General features: G+C 38.7%; 4 protein-coding genes and 1 long non-coding RNA gene across 5 annotated transcripts; 3 read left to right on the top strand and 2 right to left on the bottom strand.

The window, feature by feature from the left end:
• The first annotated feature begins 841 nt into the window (after nucleotides 1-841).
• LOC139779446 (uncharacterized) lies at nucleotides 842-2,799 on the top strand. The gene is made up of 4 exons (XR_011719900.1): nucleotides 842-1,612; nucleotides 1,727-1,886; nucleotides 2,069-2,181; nucleotides 2,414-2,799. It is a non-coding gene; the product is annotated as an uncharacterized lncRNA (long non-coding RNA).
• A 1,289-nt stretch (nucleotides 2,800-4,088) lies between these two features.
• LOC139779443 (uncharacterized) lies at nucleotides 4,089-6,659 on the bottom strand. The gene is made up of 5 exons (XM_071717807.1): nucleotides 6,124-6,659; nucleotides 5,710-5,997; nucleotides 5,437-5,568; nucleotides 5,074-5,316; nucleotides 4,089-4,899 (listed from the first exon to the last, which is right to left on the bottom strand). Exons 1-4 carry the CDS (start codon nucleotides 6,192-6,194, stop codon nucleotides 5,076-5,078), a joined length of 732 nt encoding a protein of 243 aa, XP_071573908.1. The 5' UTR covers nucleotides 6,195-6,659; the 3' UTR covers nucleotides 4,089-4,899; nucleotides 5,074-5,075.
• Nucleotides 6,660-6,865: 206 nt separating this feature from the next.
• Med17 (mediator complex subunit 17) lies at nucleotides 6,866-10,742 on the top strand. Its single transcript, XM_071717791.1, has 8 exons — nucleotides 6,866-7,110; nucleotides 7,274-7,459; nucleotides 7,611-7,927; nucleotides 8,055-8,267; nucleotides 8,345-8,550; nucleotides 8,632-9,204; nucleotides 9,343-9,491; nucleotides 9,585-10,742. The coding sequence occupies exons 1-8, from the start codon at nucleotides 7,010-7,012 to the stop codon at nucleotides 9,793-9,795; spliced, it is 1,956 nt and encodes a 651-aa protein (XP_071573892.1). The 5' UTR covers nucleotides 6,866-7,009; the 3' UTR covers nucleotides 9,796-10,742.
• Aph-1 (gamma-secretase subunit Aph-1) lies at nucleotides 9,273-13,111 on the bottom strand. Its single transcript, XM_071717808.1, has 2 exons — nucleotides 12,492-13,111; nucleotides 9,273-12,391 (listed from the first exon to the last, which is right to left on the bottom strand). Exons 1-2 carry the CDS (start codon nucleotides 12,722-12,724, stop codon nucleotides 11,908-11,910), a joined length of 717 nt encoding a protein of 238 aa, XP_071573909.1. The 5' UTR covers nucleotides 12,725-13,111; the 3' UTR covers nucleotides 9,273-11,907.
• Nucleotides 13,112-13,861: 750 nt separating this feature from the next.
• LOC139779465 (proliferation-associated protein 2G4) lies at nucleotides 13,862-18,508 on the top strand. Its single transcript, XM_071717835.1, has 7 exons — nucleotides 13,862-14,132; nucleotides 14,760-14,994; nucleotides 15,229-15,391; nucleotides 15,498-15,677; nucleotides 15,788-16,036; nucleotides 16,314-16,460; nucleotides 16,547-18,508. The coding sequence occupies exons 1-7, from the start codon at nucleotides 14,048-14,050 to the stop codon at nucleotides 16,649-16,651; spliced, it is 1,164 nt and encodes a 387-aa protein (XP_071573936.1). The 5' UTR covers nucleotides 13,862-14,047; the 3' UTR covers nucleotides 16,652-18,508.
• Nucleotides 18,509-18,643: the final 135 nt, after the last annotated feature.

The raw sequence follows: 18,643 nt of genomic DNA, 5'->3' as shown, positions 1-18,643 counted from the left end.
ACAGAAAGGCTGCAGATTGGCTATCGCAGTTTTTAGCCTTTTGCCTTGCTTTGCCTTAGGTAGAGGTAGACCTCTCTACCTCTACCTCTACCTCTACCTCTACCCTCTACCTCTACCTCTACCTCTATCTCTACCTCTACCTCTCTACCTCTACCTCTACCTTTACCTTTACCTTTACCTTTACCTTTACCTTTACCTTTACCTTTACCTTTACCTTTACCTTTACCTTTACCTTTACCTTTACCTTTACCTTTACCTTTACCTTTACCTTTACCTTTACCTTTACCTTTACCTTTACCTTTACCTTTACCTTTACCTTTACCTTTACCTTTACCTTTACCTTTACCTTTACCTTTACCTTTACCTTTACCTTTTCCTTTACCTTTTCCTTTTCCTTTTCCTTTTCCTTTTCCTTTGCCTTTGCCTTTACCTTTGGTAATGCACCAAAGGCTTAAAGCCTTGTGTACTCGATACTAGAAATCGGGCTTTTCCTTTTCCTTTTCCTTTTCCTTTTCCTTTGCCTTTGCCTTTACCTTTACCTTTACCTTTACCTTTACCTTTACCTTTACCTTTACCTTTACCTTTACCTTTACCTTTACCTTTACCTTTTCCTTTTCCTTTTCCTTTTCCTTTTCCTTTACCTTTGGTAATGCACCAAAGGCTTAAAGCCTTGTGTACTCGATACTACCCAGATAGCACAAAAGTGAATAGAAATTCATAGAGAATTCATTTTAAAGAATACATACAGAACTATAAAAATGAATACATGAAGAATTCCTGAAGAATTAATCACATCAAATTCGTCCTAAAGTATTCCTCAGAAGTTTATATAATGAATACTTCACGATTTAGTGCTGAGAATACTTTAAGAATTTGTGAGGAATATGTACAAATCCTATCTCGTTCTCCCGCCACATCTAGGTAACCTCTCATTGGATATTCATTTGTTATTTGGTGTCCGCGGTACGTGTTGTGTGGCCGGGGTCGCTCAGTCGCGTCAAGTCGCGAGTTGCGTATACACGTTACGGTACATTATATATGTTCTGTGCGTATGTTCACGTCTCGGTCGTCTCGTCGCAGTGTATCGCAGTAGTGAGACCGTGATTGTTGTCGAGGTGGTGCGCCGGTTTATCGACAAAACAAGCAGGTTAAATAGGGAGATAGACGGGACGCCGTTTGAGAGACGCTTGTCACGTTAATTTGTCGGCGTCTCGCAGGTGACTTATTGCTTCAACGTGCGTTACAAACGGCTCGTTTTTCCGGTTCCTACGGAAAAATTAACATATATGTATGTAAACATCGTGAACAGAAATTAACATTTCAACACGTGCTATCGCCGGCGTGAGAAGTGATCCACAAAGAGGGAACACTGAGAATTTATTTGGCAGTCTCGGGACTCGAGGTGCGTCGCAGATACAAAATATCAAAACACGAGCCTGCGAAGCTCGGTCACGTGGCCGGTACGTGACGTAACGCCGTCCAGAAGGTAAAGGAAACGCGGCGTTTTCGAGTCGAGGACTCGTCGAGGGTTTTTCAACGCATTCTGAGGTCGTTCCCTCGTTTTCTTCTTATCCACGATCTTATAAAGAAGCCAGCGAATTCAGTCGAAATTGTGAGTATAATTATTCAACTACGTTCATTTATTATTACAGATATATATTTCTACAAATCATAATTTGCTTAAATAAATTATTATTGAAACATGGAAAATGTTTTGTTTATATAGAAAAATATTATAAAACAACAAGGTGGTAAGGATGTTGGGGAACATATAAGACGAGCGATGAAGAGAATAATGACGGATAATTTAGCTGTTCAATATTCTTGGACTGGACAAAAAAATACCGTTCGCTTTAAAGATTTCCTCATTTCCAAACTCATATTGAGTAAGTCATCATTATATAACACGAATATTTTATTAACATAAATTGTTTGCATATTTGGTGTACATATATGCAAATCTTCCAGTCAGATTTAGTATTAATCATCAAATTTGTTACTTTTTTAGTCACGTACATTTTTTGTTTTAAAAATTCATTCTATGTAAGTAATATTCGATCTTTTACAGCTTCCGTGGCGTCGTTGCATTCTTCAAGTAATATGAAAAAAATAGAAGATGCCATACAATCATGGTTAAATCATGCAAAAGATCGTGAAAAAAAGGGGACAAGAAAGAACATCGTAAGTTAATCATAGCAATTTCAATTTCTTGATTGATTCTACGATAATCCGATATCTGACTCTAATTTTGATAATGTTTCAACCATTGTTGTACGTCTTGTGCTACAATGTATTATATAGATTTGAAGAAATTAAAATTAATGTCTAAAGGAATGTACGGAATACTTCATTATATTCTTCATATATTAGATATATATATAATATGTGTGTGTGTGTGAAATTTATGTTTCAGATGGACAACCTGATCGAGATCGGGCATAACTAAACGCAGTATGAGAATGCGACTTTTCCATTAATCTTCTTCATTATTTGTTTACTTACTACCCGTAAATGCACTAAATTGACGAACGAGCAGTTCTTTGGGTCAATATCGCTCATCTGCGCATCGAGAACGCCTGCGAGATACAATTGGGACCGAACGCCCTGCGGGCTCGGGGCCTTCAGGATTGGAGTCCATCACCATCGTCGACACGCGCATAGTCGAGCTAGATCGCACAGCCTTCAATGGCATTACGTATTTGTTTGCCGTGAACTTGACACGCAACGCAACGCTAGTATTATTAAATAAATATATGACCGAGATTATTTTATATCAATAAAAATAATAATGTAAAATTATATCAATATAATTTGTTATTTTTTATTGGGTTCTTTTAGGGCGCGTTCGGAAAGATATTAGCGTTAATGACGCACCCTTAATCCTCTCTCTGTTCTGAAATGCCTGTTCTAGACTGGAGGATGATCCTACTCGCGGCTCATCCTAATGAGTAGTGTAGACGGATAAAAATCATTGATTAATTATCCATGATTTCTATCCGTTTACACTACTCACTAGGATGAGCCGCGAGTAGGATCATTCTCCAGTCTAGAACGGGCAAAAGCGATAATCCTCTTGAATTCATAAAGTATACATTTTGTTGATAGGAAATAATTCAAAATGAATACTCTAAGAAGTTTTCGGGAACTAGAATTATGGTGCATGTAACTTCCTAAATCATTCTTAAAGTATACTTTCATGAATTCTTAAAGAATTGCAGTTCAGAAAAAAGAAAAGTTTAGGAATATTTTAGGAATTCACTGTGCTATCTAGGTAGAAATCGGGCTTTTCCTTTTCCTTTTCCTTTTCCTTTGCCTTTGCCTTTACCTTTACCTTTACCTTTACCTTTACCTTTACCTTTACCTTTTCCTTTTCCTTTTCCTTTTCCTTTTCCTTTTCCTTTACCTTTGGTAATGCACCAAAGGCTTAAAGCCTTGTGTACTCGATACTAGAAATCGGGCTTTTCCTTTTCCTTTTCCTTTTCCTTTTCCTTTACCTCTACCTTTACCTTTACCTTTACCTTTACCTTTACCTTTACCTTTACCTTTTCCTTTTCCTTTTCCTTTACCTTTACCTTTTCCTTTACCTTTACCTTTACCTTTACCTTTGCCTTTGCCTTTGCCTTTGCCTTTGGTGGGGCACCAAAGGCTTTAAGCCTTGTGTACACGATACTAAAAATCGGTCCGAGTTTCGGTTTAAGCCAATGAAACTGCTGCTTTTCTGTAAGAGCTGCAAGTTGATTGGCTTAAACCGAAACTTGGACACAGTTCTAGCATCGTGGACACCGGGCTTAACAGAAAAGCTGCAAGCTTATTGGCTAAAAACTGTGCGATAGCCAATCAATTTGCAGCCTTTCTGTTAAGCCTTGTGTACACGATACTAGAAATCGGGCTTTTCCTTTTCCTTTTCCTTTTCCTTTTCTATTTGTGTAACAAAAATATTAAATTAAATATAAAAATAGAAATATACTGCGTTTTTACGCGAGCGTTACTTCGGTAGTAACTTACGATAATTCACTCGTTTACGCGGAGTGAATTATCGTACTTACATTATTATGGTGTATCGTTACATTATTTATTTTTATTTAATATTTAATATTTTAATATTTTTATTCATTTTAGTATTACAAATTGTATGTACATATACATATAACATTGCCAGTGTGTGGACTGCGTGGTAAAACGAAATGCGGACACCCGAGTATGGTACGGATCGAGCGGGAGGAAGAAGGACAGAAGATCATATGTCTGCCTTCTTTTATTCAGCCGAAGGCAATCGAAGCACTGAGCGCACACGGACGTGGTTCATGTTTTGTGTGAGTATCCCCTCCATCTCCATGACGACCGGGCCGCGTCTCATTTTCTGGCGGCACTCTGTCCGTTTGTGTTGCTTCTGCTTGCACTTTCTGCACTCGAACTTCTCTCTAAAAATCACGGTCTTACATACATCTTATCGTATGTAAGACCGTGCTAAAAATATTCGCACAAAAATCAATAGTTTTTTTTAAGATTGAGGTAAATTGAGGTGAGGCTTTTATTATACTTAAGCCACAGGAGAAGAAACGAGGGATTAAATAAAATTACATTAACATCTTATTTCATGTTGGCAAGGTTCATATATATTATATCTCTTTAAAATATATATTTCTGATGTATTGATAAATCTGTATCTCGTCATTGATGTAGAATAACAATTATTAATATAACATCAACATAAATTAGCAGAGTTTACACTTACGCAATATGTTACATTAATAATTGGCACTATATAGATGTATATCTATAATCCCAAACAGTTTATTAGAAACTACTATAAACGTAGTCATTGGCATGGTAATATTGCACTTGCAATATCGTTAAATTATTTCATAAATTGCGAATTGATGCAATCCGTGTCTGCATCTATAATTTCATTAAATCATTTCATAAATTACCAAAGTATTCTTTACGAGTTCAAGCATCAAGCATCAAGCATTGTGATTTTTTTTTTTACACTTGATGTTTTAGCTAATATGTTGATATAATCTTAACTCCTAGAGACTTGTAAAAATATGAATTTCCTTTGAACTTACATACCTCTATATTTCTAGATCGTCATCAGACAATTGCTTCTTCAAAAGCTCCTTACAAATGCTTATTTCATACTGAAGCTTCCGATTCTTCTGCGATAAGTGTTTATGTTGTATTTTAATCTTATTGATATAGTTTTGAAACTTTAACCATGCGTTTTCATCTGTAAAATCCTCCCTTCTCACGATTCCTAAGATACCATTTTGGTATCGTTGCTTTTTTCGTGGTTTTAAGGTATCTTTAATTTTCCTAAAAATAAAACATTAACATGATAATATACTATATAAAAATACATACGTCTCTACACGTAAACTATATATTTTGTTTTTAAAATAAAATGTATCATTATTGAATAACAAGATTTATTACCTTTCCTTTGCTTGACTAGCAGTAGAGCTTAATGTTGCTTCATCGTCGGGAGTTGTCTTAATTGTCAGATTATCATTACTCATCGTCGGATTATCGATACTTGTTGATATACTCCATTCATTAACTTGCAACCTGTTATCACAAGATCCATTTTCAACAATACTTTTCATGCTCCAAGTTAAGAGATTCATAATTGAAAATAATCCATCGATCAATCATGCAGGGAAATTCAATAGAAAAAAACTAATAGAAAAATAGAAAATAATATCATACCTTTCATCATTTCTGTCCTCATTGTCAGTTAAAATATCTTTAACATCATCAGTTAAAATATCTTTATCATCGGATGAGGGATCAACAAATTCAAATTTAACTTCTCTGAATTTAATATGTCTGCTAGGAACTGCGGAAGGTTTTAATATATTCCTTATTAAATTGAGATCTTCTTTATTTTTAAAATCCTCCGCCTTGAAATGTTTGCTACATATGTACGCATTACGATACACCTTCCTTCCTATAGCTTCCCACCACTTCAACCTTAAATCCTCGTTTTTCGGAAACCTGAAAAGTTCAAATAATAAAAATCCACTTTCCCACGTCGTCTGTATTATGTCATCTGAACGCTTTAACAAACATATTAAGAGATTTGTGTGTTGCAGAACATTTAAAATCCTGTTACATCCCTACCTGTGAAACGAGTAATTCAAATCCTGCATAGATCCCTTTTCGATTCCGCAAACGCAACAATTTGAAACCATTTTCCGTAGAGATATTTTCTTTTATCACACCAAGGCAAGAGATAGAGAAAAATGGATAAAAAGACAAAGCTGAGAACGTTTTTGGTTATGGTTGGTATATACAAGTCAGCGAATGTCTGACAATAGATGACTATCCATCCAACGTACAGTCCTTCTCTAATGGCGTAACACATTTCTCCCTTTATTCACCAACAAAACAAAAGATCAACAATCTTATGAACAATAAGGATACTGAATTAAAAAAGAAATTGAAATAAAATTGAAGAACTGATAGTTAGAACTGAAAAATGAAAAATTAAAATTTGACCGCACACCAAAATAAGATAAATTTAATTTTAATCCATTTCGTTCTGATTTTGGTTCAATCTTGATCTTTTTCTTTTAATTTTTTTAATTTAATTAATCATAATATAGAAAAAAAACTAATCTAGAGTTTAGTGGACTTTGTTCTGTTTTGTCAAATTTTAATAATCTACGAGGAGCACTAATTCTTTATAGTGCATTTCAAAATGTACCGACATACCGAAAATCTATAACACACGTGACGTGAATTATAGATTTTTTTTCAGTGTGTCGGCACATTTTGAAACCACGGTCTTACATACGTAAGACATACATACGTATATACATATATACGTATATACGTATATACGTATATACGTATATACGTATATACGTATATACATATCTTACATACGTATGTAAGACCGTGTTTGAAACTATCAGTATGGTACGGAGTTTACGGAGTAGCCCATCTACCTATACAAAAACGTCAAAATACACGAACATATGCTGTTACACACCGGCTGGGATCTATGAAAACAACAATGGCGTATTCCGTGAACATCTCCGTAGAGGCGCCGATTGAGAATCAGATACAAGAAATCACTTACGATGGCCAAGAAATTTACCAAGCGTACGTAAACGAATTTGGCGTTAACAGAGAATACAGTAAAAAGGCTCGATTAACGGAATTTTCCTTAGACCCTAAATGCACCTTGCGTCTCTCAATTAACCTCATTTTTCGTCGAAGGAGGACAAGACTTCACGTTACTTTTGCGTTGTTAATTGTATTGTAGACCTCTCACGTTGTCGGAGAACCTGGCGAAGATCGCTCAGAAGATCGACTTCAGTAAAACGAACGGCGAGGAGGTGAAGAAGGAGCAGTTGGAAGGTAACGAGAAGGGCGAGGAAGACACGACGAAAGACCCTGCTTCGTTTCAATCCTCTTTATGGCCGTGGGACAGCGTTAGGAATAAATTAAGGTTCGTCGTGATTTTTCCTATGTGTGTCTAAAAACGCCATACATTGTGATTGCAATAAGCACACGATATAACGTAACAAGCATACAATTCGACAGAAGTGTGACAATGTAAACTGTAAAGTATAAGCATTGAATTCGATCCCCCTTTGTAGGAATGCCTTGACGGAGGTGTGCGTGTTGGCCGACGTGCTTGCGATAGCGAAGGAAAAGAATTACATGGTATTGGATCCGGTGCCTCAGGAGTCGGCCGATGTGAAACCGATGATACAAGTGTACGCTAGGAAAAAGGCGTTGGCGGGAGCGGCGTCGGTTCTTATGATGGGCGCCGAGAGACTGCGAAACTGTCAGGCCGAATTGGCCAGAACCAGATCCACCCCTGACTTCCACATCGAGCTGTTGAGATTGCGGCAGAACTGGCGTCTGAAGAAAGTGTCCAACTCTATCATCGGCGATCTCAGCTACCGAACTGGTTTGTTCTATCTCTCTTTTTTTTTTTATTTATTTATTCGCAACACGATTTGTTTCTTATCGGGATAATAGTTGGCGCTTTTAATATTCCTGTTCATTTACAAATTCACGCTGTATTTGTATATCAGCTGGCTCTAAGTACACGCAAACGGGCATGTTTGAAGTTACCAAAGCCGAAGAAGATGAAAAAAGTAGCAATAGTCCACCAGCGTCTCCTAATACCGGTAGCAATATGTCCGGGCAGTCTCACGGCCCTTCAAACTCAAAAGCATCCGCCTTGCGCGTGACCATACCCAGCGAGTTACAAGGTGTTGCGTACATCGAAGTATTATGCCAGAAAGGTAACGTAATAGAGAGAAAAGGGATTTGTATGAAAAAATTGTGCACATTAGATAAAAATCAAATGTTTGTTGTTTAGATCAGGAAGATTTGTGCAACGCAAATATAAGTTTGCTCAACAGTAGTGCGAATAATTCAAATACCGATATGCATTGGCAGCAAAAGTTGGAAGCTGCGCAGAATGTTCTGTTCTGTAAGGAACTGTTTAGTCAATTAGCGCGGGAGGCTGTACATTTACGCGCGCCTATACCTCACATGGTTGTCGGAAATCAGATAATGGCCACGGTACGTACCTTGCAAATAGAAATGTAATAATATATTGGAAAAATATGCTTAATAAATTGTTCTTCTTGACACTTATGCCAGGTACTCCCGGGAATTCAATTAATAATTGGCCTGTGCCACAGCACAGGCAGCGACAAGAAACCTACGGCTCCGCCGCCGCACAAAACGGACCACGATCACGTACTGGAACACTCCCTGCATCAATTGTTACGCGAAGTACATTATAACAATAGCAATCATCCGTTTCCTCATCCTGCCTCGGGACCCCTCGGGCCTAGTAAACGCAGATACGTAGCTGGCCCTACCGCTGCCGACAGATACGAACTTCTGGAAATGACGAAGAGCCAGACGCTACTAGAACAAATTATCCAACAAGCACAACACTTTTTCATGCGTTTGCGCACAGAATACGTGTTGGATACGATAGCGAAGGAGGTGAAAGATCCGCTCATCGTTTCGCATTGGAACGGATTGAATTCGCCGACGCAGTCTTGTGTAAAAATAAATATCTTGACGCATGGATACGATAGCGTGTGTCGAACGTCGATGGTCGTTCACGTCGGTGAAAAGTCACTGAAATGTGTGTGTCGCGACGGTAGGGTTATGCACATGAGTTACGAGCCTCAGGAACTGAGGGACCTAATTTTCTGTCAGGTCAGTTGCTTTTACCTCTTTATCAACGTTCGTAAAATGTAAAACTATATAATTTAAAAATGTAATCATCCAATATAAAACATTCTTTTATTATCGGTAAAGTGATATCACAATGTTTGTCATTTTTTTTGTACACAGATTTATCAGCATCAAATAAGTGCGGTGCAGGCTCTCGCCAAGTGTATGGGCTGGCAGTTTTTAGCTAACAGCTCACACCTCGGCCTAGGTTCGGTGGAACCCTTGGGTAACGCCAGCAGTTGCATCCTTGCTTCGCCGATCGGCGACAGGTATTTTATAGTTCAAACTTTATGACATAGAAGAATATTACATGCGCGCACCTGCCTGTTTTTTTTTTAACCATCATTTGATCATGTTTTTAGGATGATAGCAGTACGATGCGAACCGCAAACGGGTGTGCAGGTCGCCATTGCTCATTCTCCCCGAAAGGACTTCTTCCCTGGTCAACTTGTTCGAGAGAGAAAATGGGAGAATCTTGGAGGTTCCTTCAAAGAAGTCAGATGGGACAAGATGGAAGGGAGGAATTTTCTCAACAAAATGGAGCTACTCATGTCTTCTTTAACAAGTTCTTAAGTGTTGCGGATTACGGTCAAACTTTCGTATATTTTTGTTTTTGTTTAGGACTGAAGTTTATATTTTTTTATATCTTTAACCTGCACTTATATTCTAACGGCATAGAACAAAATTGTTATTGCACACACGGTCAATTCAGAGTAAGAGAAGAAGCAAATTTTTCGTTTCAAGTTGATTATGTGCAAAACGAAAGACGCATTTTTATTCTATGCGCGTGATCAAGCGCAATGTGAAATAATGGAAGGAGAAAAATCGAGTTTGTTAAACTGAGAAAATACATGAAATCTTATCTGTTCCGATGAGAAAAGTATATAAAAGTTCGACTGTATCGGCAACCGGAATGCAATTTTTTTTTTTCAAGATAGAATCAGTAATTTTGTTTTCTAAGATGGTTCAATTATCCAGAAAATACAAGACGATTTATTGATAAAATGCTTTTTGATTTTATCAAGAGACAAGGAAGTTTTGTACAAATCTAATCTCGTTCCTTACCTCCTCTAATTATTAAAAACTTTTACGTACTGCTATTGAAATTTTATTTCTACGACTGTGATTTAGGATTATTTGGAGAATTATGTCAATTATCCATCCGTAGATGCCGTATTGACAAAAATGATCAATAATTCAAACATGTGGAATATATAAATGTGAAACTTCAGCATACTTAAAATTTGTATAGGAAAAGAATTACATATAATTCATTGTAAATTTATCTTCATAGTGAATTAATTACATAACTGGAATTATTGTTATTATATATTATGTTATATGAAACTGTGGTATATATAGTTTTACATCTAAAGAGCAATAACAGTAATTTATACAACTGGTATTTTACAAAAATTGTTTTCATTTCAATGTCATGCAAAATGCAATATGATTTGAATAATAAACGACTGCGAGATGTGATAAGTGAAAATTAAATTAATTATATGTAAATGTCAGGAGATGCACGTGTCACAGTAATTGTCTTGTCATCGGTAGCTCCTCTTCTCTTTTTGTATACAAAAAAAAGTAACGAACAATTCCTTAGACTGTATCGTTTCTCTGTTTTAACCTATACTCAAGGAATTCACCTTTTAAGGCGCAAATTGTTGCACAGATATACATCTCATTTGATGCAATAATCATACATTATAGACACATACTTATATACATACACACGTACACGCGCACTGACGCATACACATTTTAGATTTTTTTTCCTTCCTTTTTATAGTTTCCCGTTTTCTCTCTGTAGCCATATTAAATTATAATGCTAAAGCGAAAAATCGTGTGAATTTCTCTTTCTTCGCACTGCATAAAAGAAATCAATATTCACTTATGCCATCACTGTGTGTTCGATAATACAGATTGAAAAAAAAAACTTCTTTTATTATCCTGCATTAGAATAAATGCATATATAAATTAATGTACTCTATACTTCGAAACTAGATTTTTTTAGAAAAAAAAATTTCGTGCGTAATAACGTAAAAAAAGTTTATTTTAATATATAAGATGCAAGAAAGAAGATGTACGCGGATTCCTCGCTTCTGACGTCAATTCAACACGGCTACGATAGGAAACAATAGTCCTAAGATGTAAAGGGATAATGTACACTTCGACGTTATCCGGATCCGAACCGGATTGTTAGAGATTATTCTGTTTCATATAACTGTTTCGATGGATTAAGGGACGGACTAGCAGCTTGACCGAAATATCCTGTGCTAGAGCCTTTTACGAGGAAAAATAATTGCAGGGCGTTTCACGGTGGGAAATACGCTTCGAAATATGTTAATTTCAAAACATGCGACTGCAGTTGGTCAACGTATCGGATGTGTTGTACAAACTGTATCGAATTTGGATAATGGAGTACACATCGTCATACAAAATTTATTAATAATATTGCATATCAACGCTTCGTATTCTGCTTAATAATCCGAATGAAAAGAGTATCCTGCTCATTGTCTCCACGCGTATCGTACAACGGAGCGACGAACGATTTTCTCTTAGAGATTAGCATGTAAAGCGAAAGTATGTTTGCCGTTTTACGACGCTCGTGTCCGTCGGAGATGGATCTCTTAATTAACTACGAACGTGTTGGCGTACGAATTAAGTAATCTTCGGGGGCTTTCAGTTTCTTCGGAAACATAGGATTAAGGACTGCGCGTGTCCACCGACGATCTTGAACGCGAGCGTGGCCGTTATTACCAGTACTATGTAAGCGGACAGTAGACTGGCCACGTACGCCTGATAGCGATTGAGCAAGGTCATGCACGAGACGACCAGATGCGACCCAACCACCCAGACGATCTGTCCCCAGTTCCTCTTATCCAGGGCCGAGAAGAAGATGACGCCCCAGAACGTGTGCAGGAGGATGAAACACAGAGTGGTGGCAGCCGATATTATGAAGAAGTATTCGGTACCCTGCCGAAGTCCCATGGTACCGGGCCCAACCGCGTCGGCCAGGACGTTGACTAGGGCGAAGGCGCCGCTCATGAAGCCGAAGCCCAAGCCGCAGACATAAGCGAACACGTGTCTGCTGTCAGCCACATGGGTCGTTGTAACTTTCTCCAAGCCCCTTTCGGCTTTGCGCAGCACCCAGTACAACAAATACCTTTGAAAAAAGATTAAAAAAAAGTGATCCATAAGCTCGTTCACATCTACACGTGTATAGTTGAAACGTGCTGAACATGCAATGAAATTATAGGGGTTACCTGAAGCCTTCCTGGAACAATACGGAGAAGACCAGGCCGAACGCGAGGTGGTCCTGCAGCGGAACGACGGCGTACCAGAGTATCGACGACAGCAGCAGGGAGATGAGCCAGAAGAAGGCGCTGGCGATCAGGATGATGATTCTAATGGGCTCGGCGGCGACGGTGAAGGCGAACATGGCTAGTGGCGGGCCGAAGGCCAGACAGGCGCAACCGAAGAAATCCATGACGGTCATTTTTTCCCGGTCGTGCAGCCGCGACCGTGGGGTCGCGCGCTCGGGGTCCTCGTCGACGTTTCCGCTCCCCTCTTCCTTTCTCTCTCTCTCTCTCTCCTCCCTCGTTCCTTTCTCGTCGACGCTAGCAAACGACGAACCCTCTGGCGATTCTAGGAGGCCACTTCGCGGCTCGGACACTCCCTTCTATCGGGCGCATTTATCCTCCCCGGTATGGCGCGCGATCGGGAGCTCGACGAACGATCGCGCCGGTTCGTTCTACAAAGATACAAAAGCCTACGAACATTGGAAACGATCGCCCGGAGTCACCCGTGTGACAATTCGTGGACTGTCCCGTCCACCCCGTCCACTGAGTCCAAGTTCACTAGTCCACTCTTTGCCAGTTGCCTTTGCGTTGCGTGAGGTTATCGACAATACATCGACGACCGCTGTTCGGTCGACGGCTCCGATATGAGAGACCGATATATCGAAAGTAACGAGATAATCGACAGGAAGTTCTCGTGACCGTTAATTTAAATTAAATTAAATTAAATTTTAATTTCAAACTAATTTAAACAAATATAAATACTAATTTTATGATTTATTATTGTTATCCCGACGCTTCGTAGATATGACGGTAGACATGCACCATATATTTTAGGACTCGATATTCGATAAAAACTGCAATTTTATCCGTGTAAGTAATAATTATAGAAATAAGTAGAAAAAAGTAGTTTTGTGACAATATCGCAATCAATATCATATATAATTATTAAATCGATTTGATAATCAACTTTTTTATTTTTATTCAATCAATTCGATTGGCGTTCCACAAGAATCGATCAATCGAATTTGAATGACACAATTCGAGTCGTTCCCGTCGAGCGCGCCTATTGGCTACTCCGATCGCGTTACAATTGTCGACAGCGACAAATTAATTAGTCCCAAGGATACAAACGATAAAGTAATTAAGAAAATTAAAAAGAGAATAAGGAAATTCGTCGCGTTTCCGAAGATTTCCGAGTTCAATCGCACGAACGGCGAACTTGATTCTCGTTTGACAATTTTTCTCCATTGCGAACGAGCTGCTGCACCCGTCGCGCATGTGCAGGAAAACTGAAGCAAAGCAAACCGGCCTCCGGTTCAACAGCGCCGCCACCCAAGCCCCATCCGCGTATTCGTCGCCTCGTGGTCCGCCTCGTAGTGGTGCTAGTGGTCGTCGTCCGTGTCGGTTGGCGCCCGCCGTCGTCGTGTCGGTCGTGTGCGTATATCGAGTGGTGTCTGCCAGCGAGGAAGCCGCCGGAATCACGTGATCGCGGAGTGCAGTATCACGGTGTAATCGGGGACATGGCGGACAAGGACGAGACCGAGAAGACCATCGCCGAGGACTTGGTTGTCACCAAGTATAAAATGGCCGGCGAGATCGTGAACCGTAAGGAAACGCTGGCGCGTGTTCGCGCGCGGGGCGGGGGGGGGGTGGCATCGCGCGCGCGTTCCCTCGCCGTCGCGGCCATATGGAATGCGGCGCGCCGATGCCGGGGGCCCCGGCACATGGTCGCGGGCCCCCGACGTTCCCCGGCGTTGCCCGCTCGCGATCATCGCGCTCGCCCTCCCTCGTGTCGGTTCCCCGCGCGCCGTGCGTGAGGGAATCTATCTCTCCCCCCCCCCCCCGGGGGGGGGGCGACCCTTGACCGAGCTCCGATCGGCGATTAGCTCCACTGGGCGGAGAAGCGAAATTTTTAATAATCTAATCTCCTTTCCATATATTGAACAAAAAAAAAAAATCATCTGACAAAACGGTATTCATAAATTGAACCTCAATCGAGTTAATCGGAGTTCGGAAAAAGTCCTTACTTCCATCCCCCTTACTTTTTGATCATTTGTTTTAACACTATTGCTCGGCAATTGCTCGCATGCTTTTTGTCTCACTTGTTTAAAATACTTTAGAGTTAAAGCAAACAATCGCCTCCTTCGGCCCGGCATTTAACGATTTAGCTTTCTCAACACGTGGTTCTTGTTGTAATTAAAGTATACTGATATACGACTGGGTATTTTGCAGGAGTATTGAAGCAAGTTCTAAACAAATGTGTTGTTGGAGCCTCCGTGAGGGAAGCATGCGAGTTTGGTGACAAAATACTTACAGAGGAAACTAGCAAGGTCTTCAAAAAGGAGAAGGAACTTAAAAAGGGTATCGCTTTTCCAACGTGCATATCAGTCAACAATTGCATTTGCCATTTCTCTCCTATCGCCAGTGAACCTGATCTCATTCTCAAAGATGAAGATATGGTTAAAGTGTAAGTTTCTCCATAGAAGTTGCTTCTTTATAATTTTTCGCAGGACTTATTTTTACCGTCTTATATGTCGAATAACATTGCTTCTGGAAAACTGATGTTACTTTAATATCGATTTCAAACATTTGATTACAGATTTAATATTTCGAATAATATTAATACAATAATTCAGATAAATCTGACATTTCACTCGTTGACCGCAAATTCGAGATAATTAATGAAATTGTATAATTACAGTGATCTTGGAGCACATGTTGATGGTTTCATAGCTGTAGTGGCACACACTATCGTCATAGGATCCTCACCGGAAAAGAAAGTATCAGGCAGGAAAGCAGATGTAGTTTTAGCTGCGCACTATGCTTCTCAAGCTGCATTAAGGCTTTTAAAGCCAGGTACAGAGGTAAGATTGAGAATACTTGAGCGCTCTTGTTTCCGTCCTTTTTGTTTTTTAAGTTGTAAAAATAAAATTTTGTAAGCGTATTCTGATGCTCAACTACGCATTTCAGACTTATACGATAACAGGCACCGTGGAGAAAATATGTGATGCCTACAAATGTAAACCGATCGAAGGTATGCTAAGTCACCAGTTAAAACAATTTAAGATCGATGGGGAGAAAACGATAATCCAGAATCCGAACGACGCGCAAAAGAAGGAGCATGAAAAGTATACCCTCGAGACTCACGAGGTACATTTTTAAATTGATATCAAAGTCTTTTGGAAATTTGCGATATAAGAGAAAAGAAGGTATGGCGTTGTATAAAAGGATCTTAATTTATTGTAAACGTTTAATTTCAGGTGTATGCAATGGATGTGTTAGTTAGCACGGGTGAAGGAGTAGGGAGGGAACAGGACACTCGGGTTACGATATACAAGAAAACAGAAGAGACATATCAGCTTAAACTGAAGGCGTCTCGCATGTTTTACTCAGAAGTCTCCCATAAGCATGGTCTCATGCCTTTCAATTTACGTACCTTCGAAGATGAGAAGAAAGCAAAAATGGCTGTTGTCGAATGTGTAAATCATAGGTTGATTGAGCCATTCCAAGTAAGACTATTATTTATACGCGTATTTATTAGCTTTCTCCTAGTATAACGAAATTCTTTCGGAGTACTTATCATTGGTTATGATATATGTGCCCAGTCGACTCTTGGTGAGAACGTAGAATGGGCGATGACTAATTTTTTGCTGAATTTGTTTATAAACCTAGTCGGCGCGACTGGGCACTCGCGAAAAAGCCGCGGTTGGTTAGTGCAGTGCCGGGCTGCCATCTTGATAGGGGCATACGCGGCTACCACATTTTTCATTAAATCTTTTTGTGCAGGTGCTGTATGAGAAGCCAACCGAGTACGCGGCGCAATTCAAATTTACGGTACTCTTGATGCCTAATGGACCTCATAAAATTACTGGAATTCCTTTTGAACTCGATATGTATCAGTCTGACTGTGTCGTGGACGATCCTGAATTGAAGGTACGTAGAACGTTAAATTGAGAAAAGTAATAGCTTTGTAACTGCCATTGCTATTGCAATCACTTATCCGTAATTGAAAATTACAGAACCTTTTATATTCCTCGGCAAATCCGAAATCGGCGAAGAAGAAGAAAAAGAAGGCCGAGAAAGCTGTAGGAGACGTCGCCATGGAAGTCGATGCTAAGGCCTAACACTGTCATTTTAACACACCCCATGACTTACCGGCATCGTGCACTACTCCGATACTTTTTATTTAGCGATCCAAGAGAACCAAGGCTGGACACTTTCGAACGTTTCGATCACTCAACAATTGGCGTAGCCATACCTTCATCCGGACATTGCACAAATTACAAATGTCATGTCTTGCATCGCCATGCTTTGCATCGTCCTTATATGAATTATCAGCAACTGTGTCTGGTCACACATCTATATATTTCATTCATTCGAGGAAAGTGTCGAGTTTTGCTGCTCTACCGAGAAAATTAAACTTTATCACATTAAAAATTACTAAAGATGTTGTAATCGACCCAACTGGCCAAATTTATTAATCGAAAAACGCTACGTTTCGACCGAGGATCCGGTCCTTTTCAAGCGTGTATACAAAACTCACAAATGTCGATTAGTCAAGCATAATGCCCTAACTTTATCACATTACAAGACAACACATTACGCCACAACTTTATCAACGCTTAAGTTTTTATACCAGACTATCTTTTAATAGACTATGGTATTATTATTACATACAGATTGATGATTAATTCATATGCAATTATTGTAGATTGCGTTTCAATCTTTGAACTAACATTTCGTACGTAACAAATCTTGTGTGATCGTTTTCTGATCTAAACATTTAGATTGGCCGAGCTAAGAGAAGTGAATCGTATAGATCCAAAATATATCGATGATTAGTTTCGCTTATCCATAATTGAAATGATAAAGTTACATAGACTACATTTATTCGATTTATGTGCAAATTATTATTTAGACAGTGTCAGAAAATTTGATTTTCTGGACAGGCGAGTTGTATAATATAACTTTTGAATATTTGCGCAAAATATAATTCTCTTTCATGCTGGTTCTGTGCAATTTTGTATCCAGCTATGAAAACTATACTATAACGTTCAACTTCAAATTGTACAATTGGAGGAATGTCCGTTCTTGGACGCTGCATAAACAATGAAATGCCAATGACTCCTCGAGTGTTTCGTTGCGAAAATACCCCCGACCGATAAAAAAAAATAAAAAAAATTATTATATAAGTCTTTTCTACTCTGCGCAAAATATGAGTTGTGTGCGGAGTACGAATTGTTAGTAGCAACTGGAAATGCATCTTTAATATTGAATGAAAGTTTATTTGAGCGAGACGTGTGAGATAGACTTTCGCAAGAAAACATATTCTTGGAAAGTAATATTGACTTGCCGACTTGCTACGAGCCGTAAATTATAAAAATTAATATTATGTAATAATAGTTTTATATAAGGATTATTAGATAAAATGTATCTGTTATAGATATTTTTTCTACTCAAGTTGTGCATACGTCGAATGTTACAAAGTGTGCTTGTATAACAAAAGATCATTGTGCACTGTCCATCATTTGCCTGTACATCTTTTCATCAATTGCAATCATGTTTGGAACGAGATTATTGGTAATATCTAGAGAGACTTTGATATTTTCTTCTGAGATTTTTAAATTAGATGAGAAATCTTGACGAGTTAATCCATTTAAAAATAAATTATATATACACATACATGCACACAGACACACGTATAGTGTAACAAAACGATTGTATGAAATTTTTTGCAAACGAGGGCTGTGCACAAAATTCATACGCAGTATAAAATTAAACTCGGTGAAGTGAAAGGAAAAACAAAGAAATTGTTATAAAAATGCTTGACGATAAGTTGATAAGTATAAATTTTGACACGTGCATATATTTCACGAATTATATTATTCCATTTCTCTCTCAATGCAGTTAGATGTGTGTAATTTACAAAGTACTACATATTTGTAGAAAAACAAAAGATAAAAAAAAAACGATTTCATCAATTTGGATTTATAATTATACAAAACCAGATTTTATGGATTGTCCCCCTTATTGAGATAATTTTGCTACGTCATATGATCTCTGATCAGAGTGAGAGAGGATGTAAGTACAGAAATATATAGAACAGTATTTAAGCC

The sequence above is a fragment of the Temnothorax nylanderi genome, unplaced genomic scaffold (assembly GCF_030848795.1).
Source record: "Temnothorax nylanderi isolate EJ_2023f unplaced genomic scaffold, tnyl_v1.0 TNYL_tig0226_pilon, whole genome shotgun sequence".
In the NCBI taxonomy this organism is placed as follows: domain Eukaryota; kingdom Metazoa; phylum Arthropoda; class Insecta; order Hymenoptera; family Formicidae; genus Temnothorax; species Temnothorax nylanderi.
The sequence above is the reverse complement of the archived record's forward strand: the minus strand, read 5'-3'. Positions and strand labels throughout refer to the sequence as shown.